The sequence below is a fragment of the Ambystoma mexicanum genome, chromosome 1p (assembly GCF_040938575.1).
Source record: "Ambystoma mexicanum isolate Mex_15411 chromosome 1p, UKY_AmexF1_1, whole genome shotgun sequence".
Lineage (NCBI taxonomy): Eukaryota > Metazoa > Chordata > Amphibia > Caudata > Ambystomatidae > Ambystoma > Ambystoma mexicanum.
This window is the reverse complement of record NC_090921.1, coordinates 946,551,336-946,567,271: the sequence shown is the minus strand read 5'-3', so window position 1 is coordinate 946,567,271 and position 15,936 is coordinate 946,551,336. Positions and strand designations below refer to the sequence as shown.

Here is a 15,936-nt window from a genome sequence, read left to right as displayed (position 1 = left end):
CACATATAGCGAGAAATAGCTGCTAAATGCACCTTGATAGGAGAGTGTGCTAAAACAGCATTGGCCAACGACTGCAATTATGGTAAGACATCTGATGCCTGAGCGTGCAACGAGTTGGGACGATAAACTGTACACCAGATAGTTGAGCGTTTCCATTTGCACTTGTAGAAAGATTGCGGTGATGGGGCAATGGCCAAGATGTCCTGGCAGTCTGGAGGTAGCGGTACGTTTCCAAACTCAAAGGCTGCAGGACCAGGCTGCCCATTTGAGGGAATGCTGGGTCATGGTGTAGCACAGGGCCACCATCTCTGGAGAGCAGATTGGACAGCGGGGAACATTTGTAGCAGGTCCAAGTACCAAATTTCCCCGGACTATCGGGATCATCTTGCAACATTGTTGTTTGAGTGCCCTGACAGCTGGAGTCATGAGCGTAATCATGGGCGTGGGGACTGGGGGGAGCGTAGAGGAACATGCCTTCCCACGGGAACAAGAATGTGTCTCCCAGACTCCCCGTCTGAGGAAACCTGCTTGCAAACGTTGTGCATTTCTAGTTGGTTGCTGTTCCAGATAGATAGATCTCTGGATTCCCCACTTGGAGAAGAGGCAGAGAATCTGGTCTTGCCAAAGCTACCATTCATGGCAGAATCTGAGTTCCCTGCTGAGGGAATCCGCTATTGTGTTGTGGATTCCCGGTAGATGGAAAGGAATTAGGAACATGTTGTGTGCCAGTGCCCACTATCATAATCCCTGGGCCTCTGCTGACACAATCAGTGAGCGGGTACCTCTTTGCTTGCAAATATTGAACATGGTGGTGGTGTTGCCTGCCCAAAACACTGCTCGTAGCAGGGCATTGGAACACTGCTTATAGCGCTAGGACATTGATGTTGAGTCTTTTTTTTTTGTTGGGGAGACAACAGGCCCCTGGTGTGCAATCTGCCCATGTGAGCTCCCCAACCCTCTAGTGAAGCATTCGTTGTGACCATGATGTGATGGTCTGGGTGGCGAAAAGGCGCATCTTGAGTAAGATGGAGACAAAGACACCACCATTTGGAGAGTGTCACTAAAGGGACGTGCAAGATGAATCTTGTTTCCAAACCTATTTCCAACAGGCTTCCAGGAACTCATGAAGTGGTCTCATTCAGAGTCTGCAGTGTCCGAAAAATAGGATGCATGAGGACATCATTCCCAGGAGGGACTTGAGAGAGCGAACTGAAGCAATTGACAGGTGGAGGACTTTTGTCAGGATTGATTTCACCCTCTCCTCTAAAGGCGTGGCAACACACTAGCGTGCTTAGGCGTCACCCCAAGAACAGCAAGTTCTGAGATGGATATAAGCAAGACTTTGCAAAGTCCACAGAGATTGTCTCTTTTGTGTATGCTGAGTCACTAATAGAATTGATGGGGCCCACATCAACCAGTCATCCAGACACGTGTAAACTTGAATTCCTAAATAACAAAGGTGGGCCACAACTGAAGTAAGACATTTGGTGAACACCTGTGATGCCAATTTTAGGTCAATGGGTAGGGCCTTGAACTGGTAATGTTTTCCTGCTACCTTGAAGCAAAGAAAATGCCTGGTTTGGCGCCGATGAATGGGGATATGGAAGTACGTGTCCTCTAGGTCTAGAGAGGCGACAAAATCCCCTTTTTGCAGCTTGCTCAAGTTCTGCTGTAGCGTTTCCATGTGAAAAGTCTGAAACTCGATGAATTTGTTGAGTTTTTAATTTAATTTAATTGTTTTATTATAACACGCCTATTCTCCAGCATGGGGTCTGGCATGGACTCAAATGCTCATGAATATTCCCCGTCATCAGGCTGGGAATCCTCGGTATAGAAAAAATCAGTATCAGTTTCGTTTCTGATCTGTCTTTCTCAGTAGTAACCAATCACTGGTCTCTGGGTCATACTGCCCCCAGCCAATGACTGCCCTCTCCCTAAGCCCCACCCCTGGCAGCCATCCTCAGATTTTTACCGCACGTTCAAGTGTTGGGAGTCCTCGTGCTTTGCTCTCGAGCTTTTGCTGCATTTTCGTGCTTTTTTCAGGAGATTTTCTCATTTTTTCGGTTAAAAGAGCCTCAAGCTCCACCGTTTCTACTTCCGATCAACGGGGATCCGTTTCAGAGTTTTCTACGCCCCTCAAGGGTGAAGATTTCGTCGAGTTACGCTTTTGGAGGATTCCAGAAGTTCCGAGGCCTACCCCGGACATGGCCCAGGAGAAAGGGAGCTCGACGCCCGGGAAGCTATTCAGGACCTGCCCTGGATGCCAGCTTCAGAACGTTTTCAAGGAGGACGAGCATTCGTTATGCCTCTACTGTCTCCATGAGGACAAGACGCACAAGGAGAAGGACTGCGCATTTTGTGGAAACATGTTGGAGCGGACCATGAAGGATCACCACCTCCGTCTCGCCAACTGGCTGGAGGGTAAGAGCCCGCCAGGAGAGAAGAAGAAGAAGAAGTCCGAGCGGTCTTCTAAGTCCTGTGAGGGTGCTCCGGCGACGGGGGCCCAACAAAAGGCTAAGCACTGCGAGTCCGCTGGCACTGGGAGCGCCAAACGGTCGAGCTCCTTGGCTGCCAGGCAGGGCGCACCCTCCCCGGCGCCATCGACCACGAGCCAACGCTCTGGCTCGGGTAAGAGGAAGTACGAGAACCCGGCGAAGCTTCTGGAGAGGCCCCGGTCGATCTCGAAGACTCCGGCAGAAGGGAAGCAAGGCCCGGACCCTCCCCCGAAGGTGAAGGCCCCAGGCGCACAGAAGGTGACGTTGGCCTTGATTCACCCTGCTAGGACCTCGATTGAGGATGTCGCTGCGGCCCTGGCTCAGCCTGTGGAGGCTACACCAGTGGAGGCGCCCTCAGGTACCAGAGTCTCCCTGCCACCGCGGAGGGTGTCGTCTTTCAGGCCCATCGAGAAGACCCCCACGTAGTCCTCGTTGGAAAAGGGTGGGGGGTGGTGGCCATCGTGGATACGGACACGACCTCTGAAGAAGAGCTCATCCAAGTCATGGAGGAGACCCAGCCCATCGGGAGGGATCCCGACGAGGGCGACGACGAGGGCGACGGTGACGCAGACGAGGCTCCTCAAGAGCCCTCGCTCCCGTCGTTTCCGGCGCCGTAGGACACCTCGGCTGCCATTTTGTTAGCCATCCAGTCCTTATGCTCGGAGATAAGGACTAGGTTGCCCCTTCCTCCGACGGAGGAGCCTGAGCCAGACCCGACGGAGGATCCGGAGCCAGGACCTTCGGGGAGCCCACCACTTAAGAGGAGGAGGACGCATCCTAGGCCTCCTCTCCTGCCTCTGCGGCCTTATCTGCCTTCCCCCCGGTCCACTACCCACGGGGATGATACAGGCATGGACACGACTACGACGGGTACGGATGACGACGGAGGCGACGACGGGACGTGTCCGCCGTCGCCCCCTGCCCGGGCGTCCCCGCCCGACGAGATTGGATCCTTCCATGCAATGATCTCCAGGGCATCCGAGCTCTTCCAGCTTTGCCCCGAGGAAAAGAAGGAGGAGGGGTTCCTTTACCAGCAGCGCGAGGCTAAAAGGAAGACAGTCCTCGCCGTACCGCTTCTTGATGACATCTGGGATGAGGGGCTCGCCCTCCTCAAGAACCCGGCCATGGCTCCTGCAAAGAGGGACCGGTACGAGAAGAAGTACCGGGTCCCCGACGCTGCCCCCTTGTGCCTTAGAGCGCAGCCTACCCCTGACTCGGTCGTTTCAGCGGCGGACAAGAAGAAAGCGGGGGGGCTTCGGCCTCGACCTCAACCTCCCCTCCGGATGGCGAGGGTAGGAAACTGGATGCGATGGGACGACGGGTCATCTCATCTGCAGCGACGACCATCAAGGTGGTCAACGCCCTGGCCATCATAGCCCGCTACGACAGGGAGTTGTGGTTCAAGATCGCTCCTCTGTTGGACTTCCTTCCGGATGCCAAGAGGGCTGAGGCCCTGGAAATCTTGCAGGAAGGTGAGATTGCCTCGGACCATGCCATTACGGTGGCTACGGACATCGCCGACACCGGTTTCCGTCAGTTGGGCAACGACGTTTGCCTGAGACGACGAGGATGGCTCAGGGCGACGGATTTCCACCAGGACGTTCTGACCAAGGTTTTGGACATGCCCTTTGATGGGAACAACCTTTTTGGCAAGGCGGTTGATGAATCCCTTCAGGCGATTAAGGTGGACACGGAGACGGCCCGTGCACTGGGTGTGCTCCAACAGCGACGGCCGTCCTTTCGGTGCTCCGGAGGCAGACAGGGTGCCTCCAAGGGAGCCTGCATTAGCTCCTCTACTTACCAACAAGCAGCAAGGTCTTCGTCGCAGGAGGCCTACAGGGGACGCGGCAAGTCAGGTGGATCCCGCCATCGTCGCCAAGGTGGTCAAGGAGGCAAAGCGGCCTCCAAGCAAGATTGAACCGTCCGTCGGGTCGGGCCCCCGCCGGAGCACCCCGGTGGGAGGCCGGCTGACGAAGTTCGTCAGCGTGTGGGAGTCCATCTCCACCGACCGTTGGGTGCTGGACGCCCTGGCCCTGGGGCACGCCCTCGAGTTCCAGAAGAGGTGTCCCCGCATTCCTCCCGTGGCCAGGAAGGAAAATCACGTCCCTCAACTGCTGTTGGAAGTAAGGGCGATGCTCAGAAAAGGTGCCATCGAGCTCGTCCCGAAGAGGCTTCGAGGCTCCGGAGTTTACTCAAGATACTTCCTCGTGAGGAAGAAGACAGGAGGATGGCGTCCCTTCCTGGACCTGCGACGACTAAACAAATACATCAAGGCACAGAAGTTCCGGATGGTCACCCTCCAGCACGTGCTGGGACAGCTGGAGGAGGGCGATTTCCTGTCATCGTTGGACTTGGAGGATGCTTACTTCCACATCCCTATTCTAAAGAGGCACCGAAAGTTCCTCAGGGTCGTGGTCAAAGGGCGGCACTACCAGTTCAAGGCCCTCCCGTTCGGATTAAAATCGGCGCCCAGGGTGTTCACCAAGTGCCTAGCACCAGTGGTTGCACGGCTGCGCCTGCAGGGGATCCACGTCTACCCCTACCTGGACGACTGGCTCATACGGGCAAGGACAAGGGAGCTCGCCGTGGAACACACTGCGAAGTCCGTCCAGCTGCTCACAGACCTGGGGTTCTCCATCAACTTTCCAAAATCCCACCTGGTCCCGTCGCAAGTCGCCCTGTTTCTGGCAGCACAGCTCGACACAGTGGCGCTGCGGGCCTCACCGTCGGAGGAAAGGATAAGGACCATCCTAGGAAAGGTGCAACGTCTACTGGCCACGGTCGTGGCCAGAGTGAGGTCTATCAAGTCCCTCCTCGGAATGATGTCCTCCTGCATTTATCTGGTGCCCCATTGCAGACTTCGGATGCAGCCCTTGCAAGAATTCCTCGACGCCCACTGGATCCAGACGACGGGCAGCTTCGAGGACAGGATCTCGCTCGACGAAACGTTCCGTCAGGCGATACGATGGTGGGGTGTCCGCGCTCATCTGACAGCGGGAACAGGCTTCCTAGCCCCGGCCCACCAGGTGACGGTGACGACAGATGCCTCCCTGGAAGGTTGGGGAGCGCACACCAGGGGCCTTCACGCGAGAGGCCTTTGGTGCTCGGAGGAGAAGACTCACCACATCAACATCTTGGAGCTCCGCGCAGTGTTCTGGGCCCTCAGGTCCTTCCTTCCGTCCCTCAAGGGCAAGGTGGTGAGGATCTTCACCGACAACACCACCACAATGTTTTACATTCGGAAGCAGGGCGGAACCAGATCTCCTGCCCTGTCCAAGGAAGCCCAGGATCTGTGGCATTGGGCCATCGCACAAGGGATGTTTCTGGTACCCTTTCATCTGGCAGGGACAAAAAACACCATCGCCGACTCACTTAGCAGGGAGCTGCGCTTGTGCCACGAGTGGGAACTGCGCCAGGATCAAGTGGACCGACTCTTCCGACGATGGGGCGAACCCCAGATCGATCTCTTTGCGACGGTGGCGAACTCCAAGTGCCGGAGGTTCGCCAGCAGGTTTCCCCAACCGAGGAGCATGGGCAATGCTTTCTCGTTCCCCTGGGAGGGCCTGTTCCTCTACGCGTTCCCTCCCTTGCCTCTGCTAATCCGGCTCGTCAACCAGCTCAAGAGGTCACGGTGCAGGATGATCCTCGTCGTGGAAGACAGCATTCCTCGTGGCCATTACCTCTGCATGACGAGTGGGAGAGATCCAGGCCCTGTCTTGCAAGCCTCCATACTTGACTTTTCACGACACGAGGGTAGTGCTCAGGACGCACCCCTCCTTCATGCCCAAGGTACCGTCGGACTTCCATCTCAACGAACCCTTGGTGTTACCTGTGTTCTTCCCGTCGCCTTCGTCGCCGGCTGAGAGGACTTTGCACTCGCTGGATGTAGCTAGAGCGCTGAAGTTCTACGTGGACCGCACGAAGGGTTTTCGGAAGACGTCACAACTCTTTGTGAACTTTGGACCTGTCAATCAGGGGAAGGCTCTCTCGAAGGCTTCCATATCCAGATGGCTCTCCGGCTGTATCATGTGCTGTCACCGGTTGGCAAACCGACCGCTGCCTGGCCGTCCGAGAGCCCATTCCACCAGAGCGATCGCAGCTACCACGGCGTTCCTATCTGGTGTGCCCCTGCTGGACATATGCAGGGCTGCTACGTGGAGGTCGACGCACACCTTCACGAAATTCTACTGCGTCGACCGGGATTCCAGGGAGGAGTCCAGGGTCGGCCAAGCAGTGCTGCGCAACCTGTTCGCCTGAGGTGAGCCTGGTGAGGAGGTAAGATGCTTAATGTTGAGTTGATGTGATGCTTAATGTTGAGCCTTTGCCACCTCCCGTGGTTGTGCATGTGTGTACTGCTATGTATTCTTTATTCATGAGCATGTGAATCCATGCCAGACCCCATGCTGGAGAAGGAACAAGTTACTTACCTGTAACTGTTGTTCTCCAGCATGGGTCTGGCATGGATTCACATGCGAACCCTCCCGCCTACCCCTCTGCGGCTCTTCACTTGGTCATACTGCCACTTCACGTGCTTCCAAATCTGAAGATGGCTGCCAGAGGCGGTGCTTAGGTAGAGGGCAGTCATTGGCTGTGGTCAGTATGACGCAGAGACCAGTGATTGGTTATTACTACGAAAGACAGATCAGAAACGAAACTGATACTGGTTTTTTCTTTACCGAGGATTCCCAGCCTGACGACGGGGAATATTCATGAGCATGTGAATCCATGCCAGACCCATGCTGGAGAACAACAGTTACAGGTAAGTAACTTGTTCCTTACAGGCAAGTAACTTTTCCATGCCGTACTTGTTTGGTTTCTAAGCACGGATCCGGGATTCAAACCTCTGTTGCTCTGCATGGTCTTGCTTCCAAGTCCACCGTGTTGCCCCTGTGCTATCCTCCGTTCGACTCTTAGATCCAATGTGGCTCTCCAGCCTCCCGACTTCTTTCTTACCAGAAAGTACCTGGAGTACACTCTAGGGTGCCTCGCATAGGCAGTGGTACGATCTTGATTGCTCCCTCCGCTAGAAGGGACTGCACCTCTTGCAGAGGCAGGCGTTTTCTACCTTTTGAACAGAAAGAATGGAGGGAAGAGGCCCAATGAACTCCTGAGTGTGGCCATATTGAAAGGTGGATAACACCCATTTGTCGTTGTTGATGGAGTCCCACTGAGTGATGATGTTATTAAGCAAACCCCCTAATAGGGTGTTGAAGTGGGAGGGTTGGAGCAGGAGCCTGGTCAGGGTTCTTTTGGAACATGGCCTCTGGAGGAGAGCTGTGTCGATGCTGGCTTCCAAGATAGGCTTGCTATGTGCCCTTGTTGCCATTTTGGGTGTTGCTAGAGTAGGTTGTCTGTAGACGGTTGCAGGATCTATAATCCCTCAAAGTCTTGGGAAATTTGGATTTTCCAGAACGAAAGAACTGGCTCTGCTGTTGCAGAGTACCTAATGAACGAGCAGTGTCGGTTTCGGCCTTGGTGGCCTCTAGGGCCTCATCCACTTTCTTGCCGAACAAATCAATGCTGTTCAACACCATGTCCATGACCTTGGACTGAACTTCTGGCCAGAAATTGGTGGCCTTTAGCCAGCCCTGATGGTGTAACCCAGACCCATTTCCCACCAGTCGGAATCCTGTCTGTGCAATATCCACAGCAATGGAAATGGCATGATCTGACACAGCCTCACCTTCATGCAGACACGCAGGTTTCTCCTCAAGCTTGTCATCAGGTAGAAAGTCAAGTATTGGACCCTGCTTGAACCAGAACTACCGTTCGAAGCAGGCAAGACTTGCCATGGAGTTTGCTGCCTTGATTGTTTCAGCGACCGTAGAAATGACACGTTTGCCAAAAGCATCCAATTACCTGCCTTCCTTGTCTGGAGGTACCATACAAGGGGATGAAGGCTTTGTAGAGTGTATTCATGCAGCCGCTGACACCACCGAGTCCGGTCTGGGCTGTGTGCGGATGCTGGAGCCTTGTACCTCTTTTTGAGGGGGGCGCTGAGAATGGATTCCTCATGACCATAAGGCCATCTTACCAAATATCGTCCAGCACGGGGATGCCCACCAATGACTTTCTTGTAGAACCCCTCCTTTTTCTGCTTCTCTTGGAAATGATCAAACACTTTCACTGCCTAAGACACGAGAACATGATAAGAACCAATTTCATCGGGAGTGGGGTCTCTTAGAGGCAGATCTGCCGGCTCTCTGTCACCTGGCACGAAGTCCTCAAACTCATCAGTTGAGTTACTGCTTGGACAGCCATCCATTGGATAGTCATTGTTGTCGATATCCGTGAGGTTGGTTGATGTAAGAACTGGGACCGGGGAAGGGTGTCTGGATGTTGGTGGAGGAACCAAGCCTTCTTCCACAGGAAAAGCATGAGGTTGTGAGGACGGTAGTAAAGGTGGAACTAGGAGGGGTTGCTGAAGCTCTGCAGTGTGAACAAAATATCCATGGACACGTCCAGTGAGCCTGAAGGAGCAGGGACCTTAAGGTGTGCCAACCTGAATAGATGTCTGTTTGGGACCTGTAACGGGAGAGTTAAACAGGTATTTGCTTTGCCGGTAGCCCACCTCGTGCTAATGGAGCTTGTTGTGGCGCCATGCTGGTAGACGGGAGCACATCGCCTTCATCATCATCTGAATAATCATCCGAAGAAAAACAGCTAGATGGCTGTGTCTGAGTCAGCTGCATGGTGTAGTAGCTCTTCAAGGGGGGTCCATAACTGGACCAGGGACGGCAGATGGCACATATGGGGCCAGTGAAAACAGTGGCTGAGCATGAGTCTGCCTAGGGAGGTACGACAGTACTGAAGTAGAGTCTTTATCCTCTGCAACGCCTTTATGAACTGGAGGTGGAACTACCAAGGCTTTACAAATGGTTGACGAACTAGATCTGGTCATCGACGAGGAGGTACTTGTCAATGGAATTGGTTTGGTCGTCGACAAGATTGACTTGGTTGTCAGCGAGGTGGACTGGATCGACTTGTTCGCCAATGGAGTGGATTTGTTTGCCTTCAAGGTGGTGGTGGTAGTCATCGTTGAAGTGGACTTGGACTGTCTGCAACTCATCAACGAGGATGGTGTGGAAGTAGGAGCAGTAGCCGTGGACTAGCTGTGCTTCTCCGAAGCAGATTGCTTAGATGTTGAGGATGTTCTGACTGCCATAGTAGTCACTAAAGTGACCATAGTCGTGGTTGACAATGTCAATGAAGCCATCGACGAAGGAGCAGCCAGAGCATGCAATCCATGCCCCTTTTTTGCCCTTCCTCCGGGAAGATTATTCATGGGACCTCAACATCTTTGACGAGGGAGTGTGCTCAAAGGGTCTGCTGTGCCTACACTAACTAGAGGCAGAGTCAAGCACCGTCGTATGAGAATGACTGACAAATGGTGCAGTTCTCCAAATTGTGGTCCGGATACAGACAATAGAGGCATTCCTCATGAAGATCCTCGATATACATGTTTTTGAGATAAGTCGAACAGGCCTTGAACAGGCTTTTCTTCCAAGTGTCTGCCATGATGTCCATGGACACTTGAATGCCTCAAACTGATGTAAGCAGAACAGCAAGCCCGGAGGAGACAGAATGGGCCGATTTTTCACACCAGCCTGCGAGAAAAGGAAGCGGCTCAAAACAAAGGATTTTCATTGAAGAAAATAGACAAAATCGTTGAACATCTGAGAGAGATTTCTCGAGGACACCCAACAATTAACACACAGTAGAAAATCTGAAGGTGGACTCCAGGGGTGGAGCTAAGGGGACGTATCTAATTGGCTGTGGGCAATATGACACTAATGGAGTGGCAAGCAGTTGAAAAATGTAAAGGAAAAACTGCTTTAATATTACTGAAGATTCCCAGCCTGATGACAGGGTATAGTCAGACAGCAGCTGAATCTATGAACGATCCAATGCTGGAGAATAAGGGAGAGAGGTCCTCACATCATCAAGGTATGGGACCCGAATGTCCTCTTAGTCATTGAAGAGGGGAGTAGAGGGTGGAGGGGCTGAGTTGTTAAAGTGTAGGTGTGGCCTTCCAATTGTTATCCAGTCAAGCCATTCTACCCATTAGAAAAACTGTAGAGTGCATGTTTTTTGTCCCCAGGACTGTTAGAAACCAAAAAAAGATAAAATTATTGTTTCTTTGCAGTTGAGGGCAGATTTTCCTACCAATGTATCCTTCTGTTATCCCATGTAAAGAGGGAAAGGTATAAATGGTGTTTAATCCTTGTTCGAAAGTCAAAGCAAAGAGATTTTCCTGGTTGCCGTCACTTCTGCAAGGCGTGCGAGTGAGCCCTGCATCCTTGTCAACCCTCTCTGCACTTGTCTTCTCCAAGGAAATGTTTGACATCTGAGGTTGTCCTCCCTTCCCAAGGTTATGTCTACCTTTCACTAGTCGCACAGAAATCCATTTTAGTGTTTTCCCCTCAGCCTCTCCATCCAAGACGGATGAGGGTTTTCATGGTCTGGGCCCCAAAGAGAGCTCTCGGCTGCTAGGTTTCTCAGATGAGAGATATCAGGAAAGATAGCCAGCTATTTGTCCGTTTTGCTGGTGCTTGCACTGGTAGGGCTGTTACCAAACTTACCCTATTGAGGTGGATGAAATGGTATGATCTGAACAACAAGAATGTGCTTGAGAATCTCTAGGCCCATTCTTCCAGTGGTCTGGTAGCTATTTCTGTCTTGCAAAGGGGTGTCATTGTTGTGGAAATCAGTCAGGCAGCAACGGGGGCTTCACTGTACAGGTTCGCCAACCATTACTGTATGGACTTCTTATTGTTCAAGGATGCCCTCTTTGGTCTAGTATTACTCCACAGTTTCCCCGTTGTAGGTGATGGTTTCTCACTCTGCTCCCTCTAGAACCAGTACTACTTTGGAACCTTCTTTAAGATAAGGAATCCATTAAAAGAACAAATCACTTGCCTTCAGTAATGTTCTTTTTGATAGTTTAGTCCTTCCAGAGATTCCTTATCACGCCCCTGATTGTCCCTCATGCCGATATCTTGTTAACTCTTGACGTTCTGTGGCAGGTAAGTGCAGGGAAATCTGGTCAGAACGCAATTCTTGGGGCACAACCCGCTCCATATATACTTCCCATCACATCCAGAGTCATGGACACCAGCAACACCAGGCAGAGCCAACGCAAAGCCACAGTGCACCCCTGTTGGTCAAAAAGGTTGTCAAAACCAGACTGATATTTGGAAGATATTTAGGAGGAATGAATCCATCAAAAATATATTATTGACACAGAGTAATTTGTGTTCAAACGTTTTTGGCTACAGATCTATTTCCACTGACACGCCATCATTATCATGTGACAGAATGTTGCTTTATCTTAAGCTGGCATCTAATTAGTAGGGTGCTATGACACTGTCGCCAGGTCTGAAATGAAACTGAGATATCAATGAGTTTTAACGTGGAGTCTAATGAATGTAATTAAACTACGATTTATGCAAAGCAAATTTAGCTCTTTCAGACTTTTTTTAATCCATATCCTACTTTACCTAAGCCTTAGCTTGATGATTGATGCAGTCTTCCTCCCACGTACTTTTTAATCAGCCCTCTATCATACACTTATGAGAGGATGATTATATCTACCAGAATTATTTCTACCAGAATGACCATTACCAAAATGTAAGTCATTTTTGTCTCTTGTTTTCCTCAGTAAAAATAAATTACAATATTTTAAGTATTGAATGAAAACAATATATTCTCATCTGTATGTCAATTTTTGATTTTAAACAAAACATACATTTGTAATTGTACTTTATATGCATTAATTGATCAAACAGAACATTGCATGTGGTATAAAATAAATACTATGTCCTTTTCTTCCAGCTGTCGTTATGGAGCTGCTGAGCCGCACACCATTGCTTCATTTTTGGGAGGTTTGTATTTTTTGGTTACATATCGCACTTTCCCCTCTAATGAGAAACTACTGAATACACTAATAATAATCAAATTTTGCTGGTACATTCATCAGTTGAGAAGTTGAGTTGGCAGTTTAATTCGTAAGTGTGGATCAAAAATATGGTGTGTGCACATTACCATGAACGTTTGCAAAATGTTTTGGAACATAAATGTTGATAAAACCACATTTGTACACACAACTTGCAAACCATCTTCCAAATGTCCACTGTATGGAAACTTTTAGGGCCGGATTCACAAAGCGTTTTCCTATGGTATTGTGCCATTGTAAAATGCCTTTGTGAATCAGGCCATTATAGTCTCTGGAGATGTGGATTCAAAATCTTTGGAACAAAATTACCCATATTACTTCACTACGATTTGGAAAGAGTGAGCGAGTGTAAGTTGACAAATCGATTAATTGTAAAAATTATGGATTGATTTCTGCAGGTGTCCTGTCAAGTTCTGTAAAACACGGTGACCAAAGACAGGGAATTTAAATCTAGTAGGATCGGCACCCATCTAAAACCCAATTTACGCCAGCTTCGTCCTACTGTAGGTTGAAGCGAGCATTGCACTGCTGAAAGTTGTACAGCAGCATCGAAGTTCAGCATCCACAATGCAAGGAATGGCGTCTGTGTGTGCACTTAAGGTGAGCAGAATTTGAGGACAAGCTCTAGGTTCTTGTTGACCTATTGTCAGAGAAGACCTGCCTTGTCACCAAGATGGCACCAAGAAAAAGGGTGATGTTGGGGAAGTCAATAAAGAGCTGGGACAACCTCAAGAGACATGCATTCTGACCATGATGTATCTTATTTCGTATTGGGTAGGCTACTCTTCCACAATTTCATGGAATCGCTGACCAAACTGGAAAAATGTGTTCAGCATTGTTTGATGAGGTCATGGCGTTTATGTGCTGCATTTTCTGATTCCAAAAGACTTGTTCCTTTCCTGTGGAAGTCCTGGGCAACCATGTCATCAAGGAACTCTGAAATGGCATAAAGACATAATCCATTAATTCTAACTGGTTCCTTCCACCCATGGATTCCTCGTCTATGATAACCCTACGCGCAGCGCAGCTGTCTTTGAAACCATTTTCTGCTACCAGGAGGTGTAGCTCTGCGTCTGCCCTGTCGGGCGCCTCTTTACGCCCGAGCCGGACATGACATTGGGGCTAGTATATTATGAGGCACTGTGGCCTTGATAAATGGCGAAGAAATGGCCAACCACACCAAGGCCTTCAGTTTCAAACCATACGTGAATTGCGGCCAGCGGATGTCGGTTTCGGAAACCCCATTGTATATGCTTATACTGCTAATGGGAGATGCACGCCGAAAACTATTTCAGATTGTACCAATCCATGCACCCAAGCCCCTCTCGAAAAAGGGCGACTAAACTCTTCACCTACCTCTGCAAGTAGACTGATTAAGGTGCGCAGTCTAGGTCGTGAGCTGCCTCTCTGAGTACAAGTCTTCTGCATGACAAAGCAGCACTGAAAGAGGTCTCCCTTCCCCAGCGGTTCCTCACAGCATCATTCTTCTTCATCTTTAAAAAAGAGTCGTCATCATTCCAGAGACTCCCTGGAAGCGGTGCTGTAGGTACCGTTTCCCACACTATCCTCCACCTAGAGAAATGCAAGAACTTCCTCTTGAAGATGCTTGTCATCTTTGCCAAGGGACCCACTGCATTGCTCCAAACTGGCAGGGTGCCTGCAGGGGAAGACACTTACACACCAATGGGCTCGGACATGGACCCCAAGGGTAATGTCTCCCGTCACCGACAGGCACCGCCTTCTGGCATTGAGCCCTCCTCGCTGGTTCTTCCCTCATCTTCAACATCTATGCCGATCAGTGTCGATTACACTGGAGCCGCTCTGGAGTATGCCCTCTTCCAATGAGGCCATTTATGTCACAAAATGAGCCAACTCTATGATAAGGAAGGCAAGGCAATTCCCTTTGGTTTGGAACCATTGTATTCCAGAGAGGAAAGGGACTCCGGGGGAATTTTATGGGGATGGTGAAGGTATACAATAATACAAACAAGTGTTTTGATTCTTTCTAATACTTAACAGAAACTGTAACACATGTATGAAAGAATCCTTTAAATAATGGCTGTAGGTGCTTCTAGGTATTTACTGATTCCCTATAGAAAAGCTGAAATGTCCCTCTGAGGTGAAAGCTCACCTTAGATCATTGCAATGGTGTGCCGCCTATCGAATAGAAGAGTCTAAATCAATCTACCTATCTCTTCAGCACTGTTATTATCATAAACAATCGGTCATTGTTGAGGTGAAAACATACAAGACCTGGCTGCAGATCTTGAAGAGTCTAGTGGTCTTGACATCTCTCCTGAGCTGGACATCCTACCAGCCCCCACTCTGGGTAAACCGCAGGCATCTTTTCAAAGATTAATTGCCAAGGTTTTTGATTCCCTGGAGTTGTTGGCCCCGTCCATATCAGAGTTCTAGTTCGAATTAACGAACATCCAGGATCAAGGATCTAAGCAGGAGGTGTTGCTACCATTCAACATAGCGGTGGAAGCTCCAGTGCTAGAGATGTGGGAAAGGCTAGCCTCTGCACCTGGAGTCGACATGGAGCTTGCAAAAAGGCATCCACTTGTTCCCTCAGACCTGTCTTTTTTGTCTACCCATGCCACCCCGGAGAACTTGGTGGTACAGGCCATGACTGCGAATTTAAAGACGTCCACCTTTCTGTCTCTCTCACCTAGCACAGAAGAGAGTAAGAGACTGGACACCTTGGGAAAGAAGGCATTTGCCTACGGCAGCCTTTCCCTGGTAAAAATTCTCTTTTGGTCTTTGGTCCGCATTGGCCAACGCTGCAGATCACATCCCCAAAGGGGAAGGTGAGAGAAGGATTTTTGCCCATTGTTCAGGACAGCAGTGAGGCTTACCGCCAGATCCTGCAGTCGGGACCGGTTGACTGTGTTGGCGTTCCATGGCCATAAGGACGGTGGTAAGAGTAGTCACTCTTGGATGAGAACATCAGGCGCTGCACAGGATATGCAGGCAAAGCTTTTGGGCATGCACTTTGATGGGCAGAACCTGTTTGGGGCCAAGGCCAGCAATGCCCTAAAATGGTTTAAGACCTCCAAAGTGACAACTGTGTTTTTGGGTTTGGCTGTACAGTATCCCTCGGCTCCATCTACGAGGGGGTGTGATTTTCACCCTTCTACCTGCAGTGTCCCCTGGGGAAGAGGTCAGGCGGCCCCTGGGAGAATGCAAAGCAGACACTTCCCAAGAGGAAGAGTCAGAGGTGTCCCCTCAGCTGCAGACGGTACAAACCCTCTGTTAGATGTTCAGTCAAGAGTTCCCTGCGGGAGGGACAATGTCTCTGTTCAGCACCGAATGATCTCAAACCACGTCTGATGCTTGGGCCTTAAAGGTCATTGCGCAGGGTTATTGCCTCCCTTTAATTTAGCATCCTCTGAACAACTTTCCTCACAGCACCACCTTGCTTCCCGACGCAATCTTCTTGGAGGTAGAACTGGTACTGCGCTTAAAACGAGGAAAGGGGTGGTA

General features: G+C 50.5%; 1 protein-coding gene across 7 annotated transcripts in view; it reads left to right on the top strand.

The window, feature by feature from the left end:
- NAE1 (NEDD8 activating enzyme E1 subunit 1) overlaps positions 1 to 15,936 on the top strand; it is a 976,013-nt gene that overhangs the window by 917,381 nt on the left and 42,696 nt on the right. For all 7 annotated transcript variants that reach the window (XM_069653211.1, XM_069653219.1, XM_069653249.1 and 4 more), the window contains one exon: positions 12,330 to 12,379. In XM_069653211.1, coding sequence (XP_069509312.1) covers positions 12,330 to 12,379 — 50 coding nt within the window. The remainder of the gene's footprint in view (positions 1 to 12,329; positions 12,380 to 15,936) is intronic.